At 33.1% G+C, this 23,400-nt stretch overlaps 1 protein-coding gene across 4 annotated transcripts; it reads right to left on the minus strand.

The window, feature by feature from the left end:
* Positions 1 to 4,815: 4,815 nt before the first annotated feature.
* LOC149958555 (uncharacterized) lies at positions 4,816 to 7,646 on the minus strand. Of its 4 annotated transcripts, XM_090164977.1 has the most exons (4): positions 6,001 to 7,594; positions 5,850 to 5,930; positions 4,993 to 5,087; positions 4,816 to 4,924 (listed from the first exon to the last, which is right to left on the minus strand). In XM_090164977.1, the coding sequence occupies exons 1-4, from the start codon at positions 6,131 to 6,133 to the stop codon at positions 4,847 to 4,849; spliced, it is 387 nt and encodes a 128-aa protein (XP_090021103.1). In that variant the 5' UTR covers positions 6,134 to 7,594; the 3' UTR covers positions 4,816 to 4,846. The 4 variants fall into 4 exon arrangements, 3 of the variants coding, with proteins under 3 accessions (XP_090021103.1, XP_090021102.1, XP_090021101.1); XM_090164976.1 differs by having other exon boundaries at positions 4,816 to 5,087; XM_090164975.1 differs by lacking the exon at positions 4,816 to 4,924 and having other exon boundaries at positions 4,976 to 5,523.
* Between the last annotated feature and the right edge of the window lie 15,754 nt (positions 7,647 to 23,400).

Here is a 23,400-nt window from a genome sequence, read left to right on the forward strand (position 1 = left end):
AAAACTTAATGGACCAATATTAAAGCAACCAAAATTTAATGGACCAATATTAAAGCAACCAAAATTTAATGGACCAATATTAAAGCAACCAAAACTTAATGGACCGATATTAAAGCAACCAAAATTTAATGGACCAATATTAAAGCAACCAAAACTTAATGGACCAATATTAAAGCAACCAAAACTTAATAGACCGATATTAAAGCAACCAAAATTTAATGGACCAATATTAAAGCAACCAAAATTTAATGGACCAATATTAAAGCAACCAAAACTTAATGGACCGATATTAAAGCAACCAAAATTTAATGGACCAATATTAAAGCAACCAAAACTTAATGGACCAATATTAAAGCAACCAAAACTTAATGGACCGATATTAAAGCAACCAAAATTCAATGGACCAATATTAAAGCAACCAAATCTTAATGGACCAATATTAAAGCAACCAAAACTTAATGGACCAATATTAAAGCAACCAAAATTTAACGGATTAAAATTAAAGCAACCAAAATTCAATGGACCAATATTAAAGCAACCAAAACTTAATGGACCAATATTAAAGCAACCATAACTTAAAGGACCAATATTAAAGCAACCAAAACTGAAAGGACCAATATTAAAGCAACCAAAATTTAATGGACCAATATTAAAGCAACCAAAACTTAATGGACCAATATTAAAGCAACCAAAATTTAATGGACCAATATTAAAGCAACCAAAATTTAATGGACCAATATTAAAGCAACCAAAACTTAATGGACCAATATTAAAGCAACCAAAACTTAATGGACCAATATTAAAGCAACCAAAATTTAATGGACCGATATTAAAGCAACCAAAATTTAATGGACCAATATTTAAGCAACCAAAACTTAATGGACCAATATTAAAGCAACCAAAACTTAATAAACCAATATTAAAACAACCAAAATTTAATGGACCATTGTTAAAGCAACCAAAACTTAATGGACCAATATTAAAGCAACCAAAATTTAACGGATTAATATTACACCAACCAAAACTTAATGGACCAATATTAAAGTAACCAAAACTTAATGGACCAATATTAAAGCAACCAAAACTTAATGGACCAATATTAAAGCATCTAAAATTTATTGGACCAATTTTTAAATTTATTTAATATATAATTTAAAGGAATTTAGCGAAATGCCTTAGCCGTGATAACGGTCCTTCAAACTAATCAGCCATTTTGAAATTTTCTTTTGGCAACCCTTTCCGAACAGTCGCTCTCAGCGAGCTATCTTTGAAAAGCAATCGATTCGGAAAAAGAACCCCGCGCTCGTTTCTCGCAACGACCAATTTCATTAGACCAATTTAGGTACCTAGAATCTTTTAAGCGTTTCTTTAAATTGTCATTATCTCCAAAAGGAGCTAACAAGTAGGAATGGTTCCCCCCGAAAGGTTAAATTTTTATATACATTATTTTTTAAATTTAAACAGCTTTAACATCTGATTATTAAATCAACTAATTTCTAAACTCAAAATAATACATGGTTTATTCATTATTTTTTTCCATTTACGAGATAAAACTGATTTAATATTAAGTATTTTTAAAGGGTGGAGCAGAAATAATTTTTTTATAATACCGGTTTCTGTTTTTGGTAATTAAAGTATTTTCTAAAAAATAATTTGTTAGGTAACTTTCCATACAAGTACTTATGATATAATTTTACTTTTAAAAAGGTCCCTTTAATTATTTAATTTTATATCATTTAAATATAAACTAGAATTTTTATTTGAATATTTCAGATTGAACATTACTTTTAAAATTATTTGGGTTCACTGTACCTGAAAAAAATTACATTTCACTCTTAGGATGCTTAGATCGACTACACTTTCAGGATTTTTCAAGCTCACCTTTCAATTACTAATTTGGAAACTGAACTCAGAATTGGACCATTTAAATCCCTTTTACAGATACGATAAAAGCGGTATTTTTGATATCAAAGAAATGTGTCGTCACAAAGTTCGAAAAAGCAGCCCAGAATTTAATTTTTGAGAAAAATTGTAACTATCCTTCCACAAAGAAATGGAAAATGGTTCCCTTCAGCCTTCCAAGAAGTGCTTAATTTTTTATATTTTGAAGCTTATTATACATCTGATTTCGATATGTGCTTTTAAAACTCGTTAATAGTTAGGTTTAACTTCGATTTCTGATAAGATATTAGATCTGGTCTGATCCGGTAACTTGTAACCATAACTGATAGACATTCTGAGGTGTAATCTGTGCATTAAAAAGATATCTGAACAGACAACTGATTTTATATATTTTTATAAAAGGTTTTTTTTAACTACAGATGGTGTAGATAAAATAGTACTAGGTTCCTTCCAAAAAATATGTGATCGATAAATTACCGAAAATATAGAGGTCAAGGTTGATTGGCTGAACCATATTACAATCACATTCTAGATCTCATCCGATTGTGCCACAGGTACTCGGATAGCCGATCTGGTAATTTAAAAATAAACAATTATCACGGATAGATATTGATCCAACTTTCAAACTGAAAAGGGAATCTGATCTTCGCGTATAATGACGACAAAATCCAAATCCGATATCTGAACTGACTTGAAAAAATCTGTTATCGTCGGATCACAAATCAAATATCCGACTTCGGTTTAAAGCACTAGTTACAACAAAAAATAGTTTAGCGTATCATTATCGGGCAGTAATCTTTGTACTGAATTTAAATGGTTTAATAGATTAAGGTAATATGATTTTAGATTAAAACTAATATAATTGTGATAATTGGGACGACCCCGTAATGGAGTGATGTGTCCCTTTATTAGTTAATCAGACATTTCTTATCCTTCAGAAAATATCATAACTTCACAAGCACAATTGCGATCAAGTATTTTTACGATTAAAATAAACTTACAGTTACGCAATTTCCTTTGGTTATCTTTTCAACTAGTTCTAGTTGCAATTTGACATTTGGGCTACGAGTTTCGGTACGCGCGTGATACAATTCACAAAATAAAACTATTCTTCAGAGTATATTCGTTTGGCCGCTAAAAATGTAAATAAATTATTTTGGTAAATTAAGAAATCTGGCGCCGTGTAAAGGAGTTTAAACCGCGCGTCGTTCCACCCTGTCGAACCAATGGACTCAATATGAAACACTTAATCACGAGGCAGCGAGCCTCGTTCACACCGAGAAGAGAGTTCCACGGATAAAAAGGGAATTAAAGGCGCGAATTCTTCCCTTTCAACAAATTCAATTTTCCGGTATTAAAGCAATTTATTTATGGACTATGAGCGTGGATCAATAGCGGCTTTTAGCGCGATAACTCCCATAAAGACGAACGCCCCTAATCTCTTTTGAACAAAGGGAGAGACAAGTAAACCTACTAACTTGGATGACCGTAAACCAGCCATTCTTTCTTCGTTCTGTTATACTTTGGACAGAGCGATTTTTTCAGTTCCAGCGCGGGGGCGAAAGCGCTCGAATTACAATCCACTTAAGAAACATTTGCCTATATTATATGACAGAGACCTTCATTTGATCCAGTAACAATTTGACATTTCCAAATTTGTTATTTTTCCTAATACGCATTTTAGGAGTATTTCATAATTTTCACTAGGAATTATAATCTCAAAGTAGAAATTAAAATGAAAATAATCCACGTGTTATTTTTGATAACATGTACCTTAAGAGTATTTCATAATTTTCACTAGCAATATTAATCTCAAAGTAGAAATTAAAATTAAAATAATTCTTACGCAGTATTGTCCATAGACAATTGAATATCTTATCAATTTACTACTACGCTTTCAAGGCTCAAATTTAAGGAAATGGTTTTAAAATATATACATTTCCATCTGATAATTATGTATATCAATTTACGAAAAGGTGACGAAAATTGAATAGAATTTTTTTCAAACATTTATGAAATAAATTTAAATATAGGTGGTGGCGTGTAATTACTAACACTTTTTTATAAAATAGTTGAAACCTAATACATAAACTAATTTGAACTATTAGGCCAATTTTATGACCATTTCGGGGAGAAAATACCTCATATTTATTTAGAAATAGCCTTTTTTAGACTACTAGTAACGTCCAATTCCGGTCATTTGATTCTAATTCTGACGTAGAGGGTTTCAATTCCGAAAATTCGGTTTTAGTTCCAGTCCATCCGCTGCTAATTGCTCGACCACCGACTTTCAATTACGGACATGCTTTAAAAAAATACAAAGAAAAATTATCGTAATAACTCAGGCTCGGGTATTTTAATTATTTTAGAAAATATACTTAACATTATATTTAAATAATCTTAAGTAAAATAAAAGCTATTAACATTACCTTCGTTAAATTCCATCTTTAAGAAGTTGCGAACGTCGAGTTTTCAAATCGAGCCCTATTCGTCGTCTGAAAGCAAAAACCACGTAACTTGGCGGAGGTCATTTTGAGATAAAAATGATTTAAATGTTTAGATGCATCTGTCAAATCAAAGAATAACATTTGGGCCTTGAAGTTTGTTTTTAATAAATAAAGACGTGTCCTAAGAACATGTAGACTAATTTTAAGCATTAGTATAGTTTTAAATATAATTACTTTTTTTATGTTCCTAACTTTTAAAAGCAAAATCCACGTAACTTTAGGTACGTGGAATTTGTTACATTAAACTATCATGGATTATTAGTAAAAAAATGTAGTAATACCTAGATTAATAGTTAAAAAGGCAGGACTGTGGTAGTTAAAAAAAATTGGCATAAAAAATTCAAAACTGATCAAATACCAGAATGATATTTTTATTTTCATTAAAATAACATTTTTATAACGAGCTTAAAATACAATCAAAATAAATATTTGTGTAGTTACATTTTTTTCAATGTGACTTTTATAAATATGCCATAGCGACTTATTCGTCCCGAAGTTCTTGATCTTCCAATGTTCTTAAATTGAGATAAAATGGGGTTATGTCGTTTGGCATGTAACGACACAGTTCTAAGAGATCTTTTACCTTTCCACGGTCAACTTTGATAGGTTCTCTGTATGGAGACGTTAGATTGTGAGATGCAACTGTCTTGAAGGCAATTCCTCTTTTAAGAAAGGACACTACATTTGGTTCCACAACATCGTTAATTTCATTTCTCATGAAAATTTCAATACTATTGCTTTGCTTTTTGTAAACAATCCATTTAGCAGTGGCGTATCTAGGGGGGGGGGGTATGGACCGCCACGGGTGCCACCCGTTTGGGCGTGATTTGGGGTGACACCCGACCACGAAAAAAATAAAAACTTACATAAACTAGAGGCAAGAAAATAGCACACCATGATATACACCCCGGGTGTCACCCCATGCTATGATATCCGCCCCGGGTGTCACCCATGCTAGCTACGCCACTGCCATTTAGAATTTGATATTCCTTGAAACGCATTCCCCTTGAGATTTTTATGAACGAGTTCCTGAATGTTAAAGAAATCCTGGTGTCCAAGTTGTTTAACTTGTACGGATTTTTGGTGCATGTTGTTTCAACAAGCTTGACGCAATCTGATGGAATGTATACCTTGAGCAGTAGCGTACCGACGGGGGGGCAGGGGGGGGGCATGTGGAACCGGGCGCCAGTATAACGGTCCTATAAAGGGCCGCCAAAAAGACCCAAAATGATAAAAAGAATCCTAGTAAACGTTGTTTAATCAAACCTTAATCAAAAATTGTTCTATAAAAAATATTATTTTTATTGTAATTTTGTAAAATAAATTTAAATTTGGTGAAATTAATGAAATATTAGTAATTAGGATTTTTCGCGTCATATATAAGGGGTGCCTTGTAAGAGTTTTGAACCGGGCGCCACAAACCATCGGTACGCCACTGACCTTGAGCGCAAGATGGAATAGTGCCACTGGCTTCTTGTTCTTCAATTTCGTAGTCATCTTCCCAGTCTTGAGAATCTGAACCTAAAGAAATTATTCATTTCTTTAAATTATATTATATTACCTATTTCATCTTTCCGTTTATTATTTTTACAATAAAAAGCTTGATCCATTTTTAAAACGCATTCAAAGCACTGCTCCGCCTGGAAGTTTGGAACTACGACCTGTAAAATTAATGGCCTGATGGTAGCGCCGCGGTCGACGCATAAAGTTACTTGTTTATGCATTGAAAGGGCAAGACATATTTAGTTACGTGTTTCTGTAAAAGCTAATTATCTGCGCGAATATTAATGATAAAAGAGTACGGTTTTCACCACTGTAATAAGAATTTAAAGCTATTACTAAATAACACTTAAAAGCGAAAACAACGTAACTAAAGTTACGTGGGTTTTGCTTTCAGACGACGAATTACGCATCGCTTTTTAGACGATAAATCCTTATTTCCGCACCTCTTCTAGATTCCCGAAAGAGAGAGAAGCGTAGGGGTCGAAGGGTGAAACGCGTCGTCCGCTCTTGTGTCGTAAAGCGCGGGATAAAATAAAGTGTTGAGGATAGTAGTTTAATCTCAGATGAATAAGCTACTAAATAGTCTTAATTTCGGGGGTTTAATGTAATATAATCGTCGATAAATAGTGGGTGAAAGAGTGTGGTTTCAAAGTGGGCGGAATTGGCTGCCTGATAAAGGTTATTGCAATGATTCCTATTTTATTAATTTTTTGGTCACAAAGACTACTCAGGTGCTTACTGCTTATTTTATGTAGAAATGTTTATAGTTTTCGCATATATATAAATATCTTTCGTATCTTTTTTCTTAGAGGGAAATGAGAGCTTATTTTGTGAGGGTCGTGGGGCTACATTCCCTTAAGTTTGCATAACTTTAATTGGACTAATTGGCGGGGTCGTAAAATTAGACTCATATCTTCCTTAGTTCTTCGAATTTCGCCTCAAAGTGATAATTTTCTGATAGCCATTTAATTGAGGTAAAAAAAGACCTATATTTGAAGATCTACAATTGCGTATATCAAAAGTAAACTAACATAAACATAAGTGGTCGGAATTGGAAGTGTCCGGAATTACACGCCACCGCGCTATATATTTACTTTATATTTAGTTAGACAATTTCTGAGTGCTCTTTTGGAGCTACGTAGTTTTAACAGTAATATGCCTTAAGCGTTTGATGAATATTTAAATAGATTTTCTCAGTTTGAAAATGCGTTTAAGTTTCTTAATCTTAGTTCGATTCAAAAGTAACGTTAGTCTCTTATAAATGAATGTATCTGGTTACTGCTAAGGCCAAGAATGTATTGAAGTTACTAAGAATATTTCAGCATAGCATTAACCCCTGGTACCATCCTCACAGCTTTTGTGGAGAAAGTTTGTCTGCATTTAAGGCGCATTCAAGGTCATACCATATAGCAAACTTGATTGGGAAAGCAGACGAATTTTAGCTACAAAGGCTGCGAGGATGGGAATCAGAATCCTGTAGTCCAATATTCTTAGTAACTTCAATACATTCTTGCTAAGGCTCAAATAACAAACGTGGGCTTGGTCTCACTCGTCATCGGATATTATCATCAAAGGCCTCATCGTTTTTATGCATGTCTGAGCCCGAGAAAATAATTAAATCTCTGACCTTTCTGATCGAAACCAAATATAATATAGAAGTCTGTACCCTAGATTCGATTTGAGAAAGCTTTGTAACGAAGCAAATCACCTCCTTAAAATCGTCCTACGTCGGTTTCTATAGTGCGCTATCTATAGATGGTTACCATGGTAATTTTTTTAGTTCTGGCAAGAAGTGGGTAAGAGCGATTGATTTCGAATCTAGGGTACAAGGTCTATATTATCTTTGTTGATACTTGTTTCCAAGGGTGGTTTAATCGTTGGCATTTCTTTCTCTGTGACGTAATAAGGAAATTGCTTTCGCTATCGGCTCTTTCTGCTCAATACTTTTCTAGGTGAAATAAATTTCCCACTTGACGAATGAATTTTTCGCGAAGCGAAAACAAGCGTTTTTTTTAATCGCTAGGAGGTAGGTTCTCATTTGGCGCGAATATTTAAAAATGCTAAGCCTAATATCGCTAGAATTTCAATAAAATAAATTTAATTTTAAGACACGAACAGGGCTATTTCAATCACCTTATTAAAGAAATGAGTAATTTGAAATAAACAATGTTTGACAGATTAAAACATTAAAATTTTATTTGCTTTGTAGGTTCTTTCGAATGAGTCCAGAACAATACGATGTATTACTAAATCTAGTGAGAAATAGGATTGAGAAAACGAAGCGTCAATTTAAAGCGCGAAAACTGCTTTTTTCGCCAAGAGGGAACTAGGCTTTAGAGCCTATTCCAAATTGGTCCTATACATAACATTGGTGTTTTATTTCAATCCGGGTAAATATAACTAATTGCGCGTGATTTAATTACCATTGGGGCTTTAAGAGCGCCGACTTAATTCGTGAGTGTTCTTTTGAGTTTACAAATTATATCATTTTTAGCTTCTAAAGAAATTCAGCATTTCATTTAATGGGTTTTTGAGCACTATTTCGTTCAATTAGAGATTAAAGTTTTCGGATAACGAAACATTATTTTGGCCGAGAACTGCTCTTTCATAGACTTTGGTTTTTAAAGCAAAGGATGGAAAATATTGCTTAAAATTTAGACTTTTTCTAAAAAGACATAGCAACATAGCGTAGTTTCTATTGTCAAGCCAAAAGTAAAATCATAACCTACATGTAGTTGTATAATTTAACGACATTTAGTCAACAGTAGATTAAACGCTACCAATGGATTTCCCACTGCCAACTAGGAGCAACAAACACAAGGAGAACGCAGCTAGCCTTTAAGCACGCTAAGGCAGTGTTGTGTACAATTTTCATTGGACAAGCCTTTATGCTGAACGTTTTACGGAAAGGGGGAAGACAATTTCCGAATTTTCCTCTTCCGACGGTAGCAGGCGCTAAAGCGTCTAACCAATGAAAAATGTACGCAAGGATATGCACGACCTTTGACGGGTTGCGATCTCCTTGAGTGGGGTGCAGTGTTTGTTGCTCCTAGATGCCAATGTGAAAGACCGCGAACATTTTTCACGGCTATAAATCAGGTTAATGTTATTTTTTCAAATCGTGCGCAATTTAGTTTCTGTCACGTGTTTTTTAAATTGTTTTTAAGAACCTGTTTATTCCCACAACACGATAGAAATAAGAAGTAAAAAGATGAATAATTTATAATTGATTAACGCCGCAACGGTAACCTTTTTATAAAACCTTTTAAGCCTAGTTCCCACTTAGCGAAAAAAAAACATTTTCGCGCTGAAAATTGACGCTCGCGAATAAAATTTGCAATTTTTTTCAAATTAGCCGCTAAAGTCGCGTCTCCGCGGTATCTAGCGAATGTTCTATTTTTTGACGTCCACACCTTGGCGATAAACAGCTTCAGCCAATCAGAAAACGCGTTCCCTCGATCAATTCCGCTCCCGTCCGTCACTTATTAAGCCTAGGTCTTTAGAAAAGCAGCTCAGCCATCTTGACCAAGATACTAAAGTAAAGGTAAATGTCTCACGAATAGAAGCGAGCTAGTATCAGTAGATATTGGAAACCATTTTACTATAGTTTTTGAAAATTGCTTTCGCGCGTCTCACTGCACCAGAAAAACTTTTCAATTGTAGAAATATTGAACCCATGTAATTTTTCTCGACGAACCTTATATTGAACCAGCTTATCAAAAATGTTTTGACGGATATTTTAGGGCTACGACCGGATACACGAAAGAGAGGAAAGTGATTAGATAATATTATAAAGCTAAGACGTCGATGCACGTAGTTTATGCTTACTATTACATTGTCGTTTATCCTAATATAATAGAAAACTGATTAGCAGTATCGTCTTTAAGATTAAAAAATCCTTTAAAGGCTAGTGTGCAGGGCCGGACTTAGAGATCCTGGACCTCTAGGCAGATGACGAGGATAATAAACATAGTTCAGCTGGTCTCATACCCTCTAAATCGAGAAGTGAAGACAGGCTTTCGTTTAAATTAGTGACGACTACCGGGCTACCTTTCACGAGCTGCACTTACTCTGATCCCTGGAACTAGGCTGTGCCTGAATTTCCCTAGAATTCGGAGCTCTTCGGGTGTATTACTAAGTAAAAGCGTCGACTAAATATGCGATAATTATGCAACATTCCTATTAAAGGCTGCGTATGTTCACTGCCAGGCAGAAAGTTTGGTAATTTTAAAACAAAATCTTTTACCTAGCAATCTCTCCAATTTAAATTATAATTAAATTAATACTCACTGGAGGGCCCCTTCCAAGGATGGGCCCTAGGCAGCTGCCTAGGTTTGCCTAGACGGAAATACGGCACTGCTAGTGCGATCTATTTAAAATAAAATAGCATTGCAACCGTTTTTAATAGCTAGTTTTAAACGGTCGCGTGTGCGTGACCGTGTCCATGTAATGTAGTGCTTCGAGATTTTACCGTTGTTGTAGAATAGCCTGTTAGCTCTTTCTTCTTCGTGTATCCTACTCTATCACGAAATGTAAAAAACAAATGCTTTTTCTGCCTCGCATTGAATCGCGAATCAGCACATATTCAGATTTAACTTAAATTTATAACAAACGAAAAGTGTTTGTAAATGGACAAGTATTTTGTGAAAGCTACAGTCTCAGTCAGAGGTTCACAGTTGGCACAGTCGCCATCGACCAGAATTAACTCATCCATTAGCGAAAGTATCACTATTCCTTCCGACATATCTGGAAATACTATCGTCCAACCAAAACTGTCTTTTCCAAAAAATAAGGATGGCACATATACCTTCGACCGAAGAACTAGTTGTGGCAAAAAAATATTTAGGTGTGTACGATCAAATGGCGTTTGATCATATGAACCCCTGTCAATCAAATGGCGTTCGATCATATGAACCCCTGTCCATCAAATGGCGTTCGATCATATGAACCCCTGTCCATCAAATGGCGTTCGATCATATGAACCCCTGTCGATCAAATTAACCCCTGTCGATCAAATGGTCAAATGGTGTTCGATCAAATCAACCCCTGTTGATCAAATGGCGTTTGATCGTTTAGGCTTTTACCGTAATATAGAATAAGTGGTATTATTATTTTTTTTTATTATTTATATTTATTATTTTAATTATCGTAATTTATGGATAAGTGGCACTGCTATACAACCTATTATTATCTCATAGTTTTTATGTAAGACGGTGCCAAAGCCAAAAATGTTGTTTTACGTAGTAAAGGCGAAGTGCACATTTATTCCCGTCTCTTTTGAAATTAATTACAGATTCCCTTTATATGGAAAAATTTATTTTAAATAAAAAGGAACTATATATATATATATATATATATATATATATATATATATATATATATATATATATATATATATATATATATATATTTTATAGCTTGTCGGTATATTAGTTAAGTTCAAAGTGAAGTAAACCCCTTCGCCTAATGAAGTTTTGGTCTTTTATCTCTACCGCGGTCCATTATTCGTGGCTGGTCGAGAGCCCGAAATTAATTTTTCCACCATCGCCCTCAATTTATTGTAATTAAGGCCTCGTGGAAATGAAATTGCATTTTGGCGTAAATAATTTTACCAGGAGGCTATCATAATAATTTCCCTTCACGTTAGAGTGGGATTGGGGAAAGTTTATCACTCGAAATGTCACAATTATTAGCCTAGCTGATTATTATTATTATTAATATTAATTAAATTAACAGTCCTTAGCTTTTCTTTTAAATCAGTCAAGAATAATTCAAAACTTGGGGTTGAATTTTCTTAAAATAAAAAAACTAAATAAATATAAAAAAAGAATCGAAAACCGTATAATGTACACCAAAATTGTGGGCATCATCGACAGGATTAATCTGAACATTGTTGTAGATTCATCACCCAGCCGGACCTAAAACAACCAAAAGCCATGAACGTGGTCTTTAGCAAGAAAACATAGATAGACACATTTGGAATGCCCATCGCAGCCAAAGCTGTTCAAACGATAGGCACACACGCGGGGCGGGGCCCAGCTCCATTGACGTCGCTGTCTTTAACGTCACTAACGGAAGTTCTAAAAGTCGTCCGCTTAAGAAAACCAGGCTTAAGGTAGACGCGGAAAATGGCAGACAAAAGGAAGTCAGTGAAAAAATATTTAAAACCAATTGATATAAATCTTTTAGATGAAAAACTATGTAATATTAAAATTAGTGAAATTAGTTTGAAAACTAGACAATTTTTAGAAAAATATGATAAGCATATACTCAAAGATAACGAAGAAGTTTTTGACGGTTTTCAAAAACATTTAGTGGTAGGCTTAAAAGTCATGGGATTTTGGGATGAGACTGAAGGAACGGATTTTAAATTATTAGTTAGGCTTGTGTGGGAAAAATGTAGGAAACTTTTTAAACTTTACAAAATAACGACAGACTTCATGATTGTCTACAACGAAGAAGTAATTTATGCTTTGGAAGGAGCTTTAAAATTGGTCAAATTTCTACCATCAAGTTGGATACATTTTCTTTGTATATAGTACAGGAATGGTCCTTTTTATAATTTGGTTTGCTTTTAGTTGTTCAAGTTACTAGTCTAAATGCTACAGAAAAGGTGGAGGTCATTAATTGCAACTTATCTTTGGTTTTACAATCATCAGGCACTAGTATGTCATTGTCCTCATAAATAAGAATAAGTTGAAATATGTTTAGACTAAATGCTATAATGTATTTGACATTTACTTTTAGAAATTATTAATTTGAGAGATGCTATTGCTCATATTCTCTGTCAAGAATATCTTTGGCAGACCACTGAAGAAGTTTTCTTGGGTATTTTCAATTCTATATCCCACTCAGTTTTAAGCGTATTCCGGGATATCCTGCACAGCCTTAAGGTTTTTAATATTTCCAAATGTAACAAATCAACACTTGGTTCATGTTCTATTAGCAGCAATAACACTCCAGGTTTAATAAAATCTAGAATTATTTGCTAGATTTGTTTTATTATATTATTTTTTAATGTCTAGAATACAATGAACTTGACTGCAGATTGATTACTCTTGGAGGAGCTGCACTGGGGATGATGAAAAACAAATATAATGGAAAACTTTAATTTCCAAATTATAAAAAACTGACACCAGGTGCTAGGATCCAGGCTATTGAATTCCTGAGTATTATTCGACAAATTAGAATGACTGAGTTTGAGAAGAGTGAATTTCTACCACCTTGCCTCAAAGAATTGGATGGTGGTGGTTTGTCTTTCCTTAAACCTCAATTCAGAGAATTTCTTTGGAAATTTGACTTAAAAATCAAAGAAAGTTTTAACAAGGATTGTTTACCAGTGAGTATTATCAAAAAGCAATAACTTAACTGGCCTAAGCTGGGGTATCTGTTTTTTAGGAAACGTGTCCAAAACTAAAGGCTGACGAAGAGCTTGTTATGCAATTGACAGCTGAAATATCCGAGCTGATAGATAAGCATGACTTTGTTAATTTATTCGCAGTTGAGCTTATCTCAAAAATGTGCCATGCCAGGTATTGGGATTTCATAAGTTCCAAATTTAAAGACAGTGTGGAGTATAATATAGGAAAAGGTGGCTCAAAGTTGAGAGACGATTTGAAAAAGGTTTCAAAAAGCAAAAAGAAAAGGAATTCTAGTCGTCCTTCTAGTTCTTCGATAGAGGAAACTTTAGACTTAGTTATCCATAAATACTGTAAAGAAAAACCTAGCCAGGAAATTGAATCTCATATTATAGTTCCTAGTCCTCATCCGAAAGTAATAAGTCAAAGCAATAATACGTGTAGTGAGATTTTATTCAATGTGATAAGCAAAGTTCCTTCAGAAACCTTTACCCTTGCCAAAAATTAATTTAAAGGTTCCAATAAATCTAGTCAGATTTTTAACAAATTGGTACAAGAAACAATAGAGTTTGTCATTAAAAATCATATCGGAGAAGAGTCTGAAAACCCTAGTCAGTCAGAATCTCCATGTAAAAAAGCTAGCAAGATTCAAACCAAAAACGTCTCTTCCGAGAGAAAAGCTTTCATGAATATTAAGCGAAACATTCGCTTGTCCAGAAACACCACTAATAACAAGTGATAAGTAAAGAAACTATAGAAAAAAACAGCTCCAAAAAAATTAGATTTGTAAATTATTTATTCAAAACTTAACTTTGTTAATTTTGCAAATTTTCAATAAAAGTTATGCTCAGCTAACCAATTGAAAGGTTTCAATCTGCTTAAAGAGTTAATTTAATTCATTCAAATCAATTCAAGGTTTGATTACTTCTTCTTCTCAGGTTGGTTGCCGCAATGGCTATCGGGGCTTTTCTATAATCATCCTTGGTAAATTTTTTTCCATGAATGTCATACTTAACTAACAAACTCCTTTGCGCATGACTATAATTTATTCCTGTCAGTTTTCCTGCAGTTGTAAAGCGAAGTTGTCCAAATATAGATTCTAGTGCACTCCCATTAACCTTTATAGGCAGTATAAATCTTCCTAGGAATTCTGAGATGAAGTCTTTAGCAAATCCATTGAAACCAAAAACCATTACCCTCAATAGGTCCCATGTCTGCCACGATATAAACAGTTTTTGGTCCTTTAATGTGGCGCAAAAATCTGGATTTTCTACATAAATGTGAAAAAAATTAACTCTTCGATACAACTCAAAATTCAATCTGTTTTACCTAACAACTTATTTATCCAATCCACAAAGAATTGTAACCTTTCAAAATACTTTCAAAGAAAGGGTCATTTACAGAAGTCACTTTTTTGTTTTATCCAAAATCGCACGCTCAAATATTAGATTGCAGCTGCTTAGATACTGTCGAGTCATCATAATTTCAGTAGCTCTAGCTGGTGGTGGGGTAGTTGATGGATTGGCAATTTGATACAACGCTGAAAGCACTTCTTCTTGCTGTAAACATTTAAAACATAAGACACCAAAGTTGTTATAGGGTCAATTTAATTAAGTGTGATCTCCCCTTATTATTTCCCCAAATATTATAACAGAATATTTGATGAATGGATATTGAAATATACTTAATTATACACATTTTATATATTTTCAATATTAAATGAAATTTAGTTTTTAAAAATTTTAGTTGAAAAAATGTTATACTCTTCTAGTTGTGTTTAGAGATTTTATGCCCCAAAGAAAAGTTCTGTATTTTTTTTTCTAACTGACAAACCGGTTTTACATTTTGGTATTTTGTAGTCTGCTTAACCTTTTACCTGCTAGGAAAATTTTGTGTTTTTGCTAATATTTTGAGGTTTTCAAAATTTAATCTGAAAAAAGTCTTTAAAAATGTGCGGTGCGGGGTAAGTGTGACCACACAAAGATATTATTTTACAGCTACGAAGAAAATTAATCTTTATTGGGACACCATATTTATCCGCTGTATGCAAATTCATTGCGATTGATCAAGGATTTCACAATATCACAATTAACCAACCTCCCTATCACACTTGCCCCACATTTTGGGGGTAAGTGTGATCAGTAACAGAGTTAAATTAAATAATTAATATTTATATCACTATTTAATTGATATTATATTTTATTGCGTGATTGTGTAGGTTATCAATGGTACCAATTCTTAAGAGGGTGCTATTTTTAGTTCAAGAGTAATTTCAAGTAAACGCCCAAAAAATATTTTGATCACACTTACCTCCATTGACCCTACGACAAAATTAACGAGAAAGAAATCAGACAATACCTGCATGATTTTAGCCGGATGCACGTTTAACCTAAAAGAATAAACGGACTTAGCCCAATTTGTAAATTATGTAAAATTTAAAGACACTTAAAACAATATTATTATTATTATACCTTGTCCAGTTATCCCTATATACGTAACCCTTCAGCAAGTTCTTCACTCTTTTCGCATCACCATTTCCAGCTCTTTTAACGTCAACATCATAAACTTCTTCGATAGCAGTCCAACCAAAGGCAATGTCATTATTTTCAAAAAGCTTTGTACCACCTTGTATTTTTGGCCTTGAGGAGTATAATGCGGCAACCATGCTTTTTAGCTAAAAATATTACGAGATATTAATTTATAAATTCCAAAGTCATTATAAAACACTTACCTGGTGTGACGGGCAGATTATAAAATGTATTTTGTGGAATGGCCTGTATGGATGGGGCATGCATGGACTGATCGTATGACGCTCAAATAAATCTTCATTTTCTTTATGTCCAAAAGGACCGGAAACATGCATCAAACTCTTGATTAAGCTTAGATTGACACTGGCTCCATCCAATACGAATGCTCGTACGTGAAATTTATATGATTCGAAAACTCTTAGAACATCATACAAACTACCGAGCAAAGCCTGAAAAAAACGTTTAATGTAAACAAACTGGGTATATGGATAAAATTCATTAGTTTAACCTCTTTCTTGACTGGTCCACACGATGTTATAAAGGACCAACAACATCAAAAGAGTATGAAATATCTCGCCAAAGAAATTGGAGAATGTAGATGGTAGGGTTTTTCTCAATTTTGTCGTCCTTGAGCAGTTCATAAATATCCTTCAGTTCACTATACTCATTATCAGTTAATGCCAGACCAATCAATTTATTACTCGAGGAATTCCACATGATTTTGGAGATTACTCTCACTTCGTCAAATATTAATATTCCTTCCCCCGGGGGTTCTGGCAAACCTTTACTAGTTTGTTCCGATATAATTTTTCCATAAAGATCTCGCTGTTCTACTAGATAATCGTGGTTGATTCCGCTGTCTTGAAGCCGAGCCTGGTTAAATCTTTTAGAGATCTTTCGATGGGGAGATTCAGTATGTGGAATGATTTCAGAGCTGAGTAAGCTGCTGAACTTCTAACATAAACTGCAAGCGCTAAACGAAACGTTATCATGGACCATTTGTTTCCTTTATAACCTGTCCCTAAAAATAATAAATTGAGGTAATAATTTATTGCTCAAAACATTTAAACACCTACTTAGTTACTTACGGTTATGAAGTTGATCTCTTTGTTCCATACATTTTTAACTTTCTTGCTATTTGGTGATTTTGACATTCATCTATCACAGAGGACAAATCACCCGGAAACTCATTACTAATTCTTTGAACTATTTCAATCATTTCTTTATTCTAGTCATCAGAAAGCGATACAGTCATTTGAAACTTCCTTTTGCAATAACATACGGCTATGGCGAATGCTCTTGATACGGACATCATGGCTTCTTGGACTTAAAACTGAAAGTTTTAAACTAGATGATACATCTGTTTTACAAATCTTTTTTCGGGGATTTTAAGTTCTTCAATTGTTGTATTATGTTTACGTTTCCTTTCATTTATATTACTTCTAACCACCCCATTCATCAAAATTTTGCACTCTCTGCATTTACTTTTGTCAACACCTTGACCAGGATTTATGAGACTAGTGCATTTTGGTGATTCAAAACGACAAAATGGAATTGTTTTAGATACTAATGAGGTTAATGTAGCACCACCAGAATTCAACTTTATTTCTTCCATCGTAAACCCCTCGCATATTGTATAATTCCCATAGGATGTTAATTTTTTAATTAGTGGTGAAAGCTCTTCCGACAGCTCCCAGTGTTCTGTTTTAGTAGCTTGAGCCTCAAGATCACTGGTAACCGAGTTCTCGGTAATGTCGTCAACTTTCTTGATAATATTTGAGACAACGCCTATTTCATAACCAAATACCTGCAAGCTGGCTCTTAAAGTTAAGCCAGATATTACAATTCTTACAGGGTTCACAACGCAGTAGGTTTCTTTCCACTCCTGTTCTTTCAAGGCCTTGCACATGTAGGATAATAAACATGGTCCTTTCTTCTTATAATAAAACTTGAATAGTCAGTACTCGCGTCGGTTGATTTAAACAGTTCCAAGTCGTCAAAAGGCTTAATTAAAGCATTAATCGCAGGTTCAACTAATTCATATAAATTATATTCCCTACAGGAACTATCTTGAGAAACCAAATCCATTATTCCCTCGCTAACTTTTCCCTAGAAATAGCAGACGCTAATTTCCGGAATTGTTTTTTTTTTTAATTACAATCGAATTACAACAACCAATCAGGCGCTTGAATGACATGACGTAATAAACTCGCGAGTTTTAGCCCTGCCTACCGTGTGTGTCTATCGTTTGCGGCTAGGTTCTATGGAGCGATGGGCATTCCAAGTGTGTCTATCTATGTTTTCTTGTCTTTAGTGATTGACTTAGCGTGCAAATTTGTACCGTAGTCCAAGATACCTTCTTTGTATTTGACCCACGATGAGGGAGAACCAGGAATAAGAGCTGGCAGTCTATTGAAAGATTTCATCATGATGGAGAAAAGAGTTACACTTAAATAAAACCGTTTCATACAAAAGAAACCTTATTAATATAGTACCTTAGGTTAATTTTATTGATATTTCCAAAGCCTACGAATGTGAGACTATATATCCTATTTTTGTAAGTATATTCAAGTCATAGTCTTCCGAATTAAACACGTTCAGCAAAAAATATTTAACGTAAATTATAACAAACACCTTTCCAATGAATCGAAAAAGTTAAATGATTAAAAGGTACCTACATTATTTTTAACGACAGATATTTTAGAACATTAGTTACTTTATAAGGATTTACAAGTTTTTTTTCACCGGTCAAACTGAGAAATATTTTAACTTCAGATACAACAGTGGGCGAAATTGCAAATAAGGGGAGTTTTTTTATCCGCGACTCGCATTAAAAATGCGAAGTTATCAACGAGGTACAATAAAAGAAAGCCGATATTAGCGAAATCACAATGTGATAATTTTGTAGTTAGGGTTTTATTCAAACATGATTTCACCTTTAGCCAATGAGAGCTAAATTGTCGAGAAACTCTCCGTCGCTGTCCTGCCCCGTGCGTACATTTAGTTATCGATCTCTTTGAATAGAAAGAGTTAGCGCCATACAACGATAAAACAAAGTACTATAACAATATAAATAACAGGTGTTTCTGGGTTTATACGCGAGTTCTATTTTATCCTTTTTTTTAACAGGGTTCGTAAAAAAATTTTGTAATTAAATTATAGAATTACATTACTTTTTTGGACCATTTTCAAATTCCTTGGCCTTTTGGAATCGTTTTCAAATTCCCGAACTTTTACCTGACATTTTGTAATTGTTTTCTAATTCCCTGACTTATCCACGTTTTCCAGGTCGTGTGCGAGCCCTGTTAAAGGATTCAAAAGGTTTTGAATAATCTTTCCATAAACGATTTAAAATTAAAGTACATTCCAAACTCCATTACTATATTTAGTTTCACGTTAAGAGTGACTTATTTTGCGAAACTTTCAATAATTATCGATCGGGGCCAAAAAACAATTAAATTTTCCTACCAAACATTTCCGATTTCGCGGCGTTTTAATGGGAATTAAATTTGCCGTCCCTTTCAATTTCCCTGGGCGTCACAGTGTGGCAAAGTAACAGTTAAATTCCTAGTCTCATTTCGTGCTCGATTTATTTTATTATTTATTAGTTTTAAAATCTCTTCGGTTTAGTTTTTGGTAATAACTGATATGGTATATAAAGTAATATGAAGTTGAAAAGCTCATTTTAAACGTCTATAACCTGTTTAATAAGTAGTTTATTTATCTTTGTTTAATTTTTTTATTTTAAAAATACATAGTGCAAATTAACTAGTGTTCTTAAATAATATATTTGTTTTAATAAGACGTAATAAGGAACAGTCTTCCGCGACGAGGGAACCCTAGATGGACTTGGTTGTTATGTTGATGTCCATTGAAATTAAAGAAATTGCTCGACTTTACGCATTTTTAACAAAAAAAACTGGTTAGTGGTTGAGGGGGTGAACTTTCGTTAGTTTTGTTTAAGAATCTTTTCCTAAAATAAACAGCATTAAGAGTCGGTTGGCAATTGGTTTCAATGTCTAGTGCATGGTAATAATTGAGTTTACTAAAAATTTGAAATGGTTTCTTAAATTAATTTTTGTTACAGCAAGCATTAAAATATACTTTTCCTTAAACCAGTGGCGTAGCAAGAAATACGCCAAGTGGGGGGTCAAAGTTTGTGAATGTTAAGAGGTGGGTCGAGAAGGGGGTGGAAATTGAGTACAGTGAAAGGTAGGCCTAAGGGGGGGGTCTAGACCCGGATACCCACCCTTGTCTACGCCACTGCCTTAAACACAATTTGAGGGCAATTTATTATAACAGCTTTAACTATAGCCCAAATCAATTGGAGTCATAGAACATTTGAATGGAGACTGCGAAGACGAAGATAAAGATTTTACAGATACGAAAACCGATGAGTAATCAATCTTGTTATAATATTTGATATTAAAACTTTTATTTGGAAGCTTTTTTTTATTTATTTAACCGTTGCCGCGGCCTCGGCCAGAGGCAGTTTTTCGACCCTTGTTGAGAGAAATAACACTTCGATGAAACGATAGGCCGTATGTGGAACGCCAAAAGTGTCACAAGCAGCACCTTTGGACACGTCAAACGTTTTTGACTCGTGCTGTGTAATACATCGAATACATTTAATCGGATTAAAAATTTAATCACGATAAACACGATTTAATACATTTAATCGGTTTAAAAATTGATCGTACTAAATGGTCAAAATAAAGGCAACGCTATTAGGGCCTACTTCAAAAACCTCACAATGAATTTGTTGGCCAGGTACATGCTGATGAAATGAGTTATTTAACCAGACAACAATATCTTCTAAAGGGTTTACGACACAATTCATGCTTAGCCGTTTTATTTTTTTTAATGGTGTGGGCCCATTTTTATTGGTTTGCCTACTTTCAAAAAATTCTGGGTATTTATTATCATAACTGTTAAACTATTCCAAATAATTTAAATGGAACACGAAATTTCGTTCTATTTAATAACAACCGAAATTTAATACTCTGATAATTTGTAATAAACGCTTCCGATAAAGCTGAAGGTCTAATTTTCGATAAAGCGTAATAAGTGTCGGTGGTTCTGTGGTAGAACGTCCGCCTGTTAAACAGGAGGTCTCGGGTACAAATCCCTCCTGATGCGGTCGCAAATTGATACTAAGACGAATACCTTAAACAATTGGTGGACACTAAACTCAACACTCACAACCGCCATAACAAACAAACTCAACATTCCTACGCTACACATAAACATTGCAACAAATTCCCATTACAACTGAGCCGAAACTGACGCGACGGTCAGCGTTGACGAAAACAAGTTGGCCAGCCAAAATATACCTCTCCTCGGAAGAATTGTCCCTAGTGGTATTAATTTCTCGAAATAACCCTTAAAGATATATCTCCCCAACTTAGAGTTATTTGTAAAAAATGTTATCCCAGTTCTATCCCGCCCGGTATAAAATTTTAATTATAATTAAAATAATTGAGACGAAACGACCAATTTTAATTTATTCAGAATATCATAAGTTAAGTAGTTACAACAGTAAGTTAGACGTACTATAACAATGCACAATTGAATTAAACCCTTTTTACAGTACAAGTTTATCAGTTGAATATAATACGAAGCAAATTTTAATGAAATAAATATCTACAGAGGGTATTATAACGACCGTTCGCTTTTTGGATTATAATTTTAACGGAATAGGGCCGATTTTAATTAAACGATAGTTAATCGAAATTTGGTTAAAAGAATATTCCCTGGGGCCGCGCGATAAATTTACGATAATAATTTCCCGTCGCCGTTATATCGAAAATTTATTTGATTCGGGATTGCCAGAACTTTAATGTTGTGGACGAGTGATTATAAAATAAAATGGCAACCAGAATTATGCAAAATTATAAATGTTTATTTTTATTCAGAACAGTCTATGGAACGTTTTAGATTTAACTTTCATCAAAAACACAACAATATATATCCCTTCTACGTAATTGCACAGAACTGGTACTCAAGTGTCTAAGACTAGATTTGTCTTAGTTCATCGTGATTGAAAAATAAACCAAAACACACTTACACTTAAGTAAATATCATAAATTGTACTAAGTAATTTTAACTAAATTCAAACTACCTAACTATAAACTGTCTTAATTAACAGCTGAGAGCTGTTCGCTACTAATTACTTCCAATCTACTTAATTAGCCTCACAGGCTGAGTTGATAATTTCAAGGGTATAATTAGGTTATTCCAATTCAAAAAATAATAACAATCAATTTTATCTTACAGCTGACTTGAGTTAGTTCACAATTACTTTAACACTTTCAGTCTTAAACATGCACTGTACATACACTTAAGTCGATTCACTCACGTTCCAAACGCGAAACACAATTTAACTCTTTTCTTGACCGAAGACCGAACATACTAATTAAAACCGCAAAGTTACCTCATAACTTTTGACCGACACCAGGACCCTGTCCTGTAGTAGTTCGTCTGACAGCCAAGAACCAAGAAAGACTATATCTACTATATTGACGGCAACGGCCTTATATACTTTTATATACTTTTATTTTGTGTTTTTCTGACCCGTCGAGATTTGACTAAAGTTCGAAAAATTGAAGAGATTATATTTTTTACCCGGTTTGATTGATAGTTCTCCACATATTATACTTTGATATAGTTTCCGCGGGAGTTTTGAATAATTATCCTTTTTCTAAGCGTAATTAAAAGGTAACAATGAACTACCTTTTGTGTTTTAACGAAATTTTGTTAAGAATTTAATAAAAATTTAAAACAAAACAAAAAACCATACCAAAGAATAAACAAACAAAGTTAAATAAATAATATATACAGATATTGTATTAATCCGTTTAGTAAATAAACCCGCCTTATCATAATTGTTCCTTTACTTTAATATTTTCCCTAAGGAAGTCAAAGGCTCGGCGATGAACTATCCGCATTGTTACAATGCAACCCGAGTTCAATTCCTGATCACGATCAAATTTTACATTAATATACTAAAATATTTAATTAAATATAAGATTAATATAATTTATAAATAATTAATTAAATATAAGATTAATATAATTTATAAATAATTAATTAAATATAAGATTAATATAATTTATAAATATTTAATTAAATATAAGATTAATATAATTTATAAATATTTAATTAAATATAAGATTAATATAATTTATAAATATTCAATGAAATAAAATTAATATAATTTATAACTATTTTATTAAATATAAGATTAATATAATTAATAAATATTTTATTAAATATAAGATTAATATAATTAATAAATATTTTATTAAATATAAGATTAATATAATTTATAAATATAAGATTAATATAATTTATAAATATAAGATTAATATAATTTATAAATATAAGATTAATATAATTTATAAATATTTAATTAAATATAAGATTAATATAATTTATAAATATAAGATTAATATAATTTATAAATATTTAATTAAATATAATATTAATATAATTTATAAATATTTAATTAAATATAATATTAATATAATTTATAAATATTTAATTAAATATAAGATCAATATGATTTATAAATATTTAAAATGATGTAGAATATATTATAGT

Source organism: Leiobunum rupestre, chromosome 2 (genome assembly GCF_980474605.1).
Source record: "Leiobunum rupestre chromosome 2, qqLeiRupe1.1.hap1, whole genome shotgun sequence".
NCBI classification, from domain to species: Eukaryota; Metazoa; Arthropoda; class Arachnida; order Opiliones; family Sclerosomatidae; genus Leiobunum; species Leiobunum rupestre.

Bases quoted from the DNA above. Each gene is read 5' to 3' on its own strand.
- LOC149958555 (XM_090164975.1), bottom strand. From the start codon at position 6,133: ATGCATAAACAAGTAACTTTATGCGTCGACCGCGGCGCTACCATCAGG. The intron at 5,931-6,000 runs GTAAAAATAATA...TAATTTCTTTAG, and splicing joins AATGGATCAAGCTTTTTATT to GTTCAGATTCTCAAGACTGG. The intron at 5,524-5,849 runs GTCAGTGGCGTA...ACATTCCATCAG, and splicing joins TATTCCATCTTGCGCTCAAG to ATTGCGTCAAGCTTGTTGAA.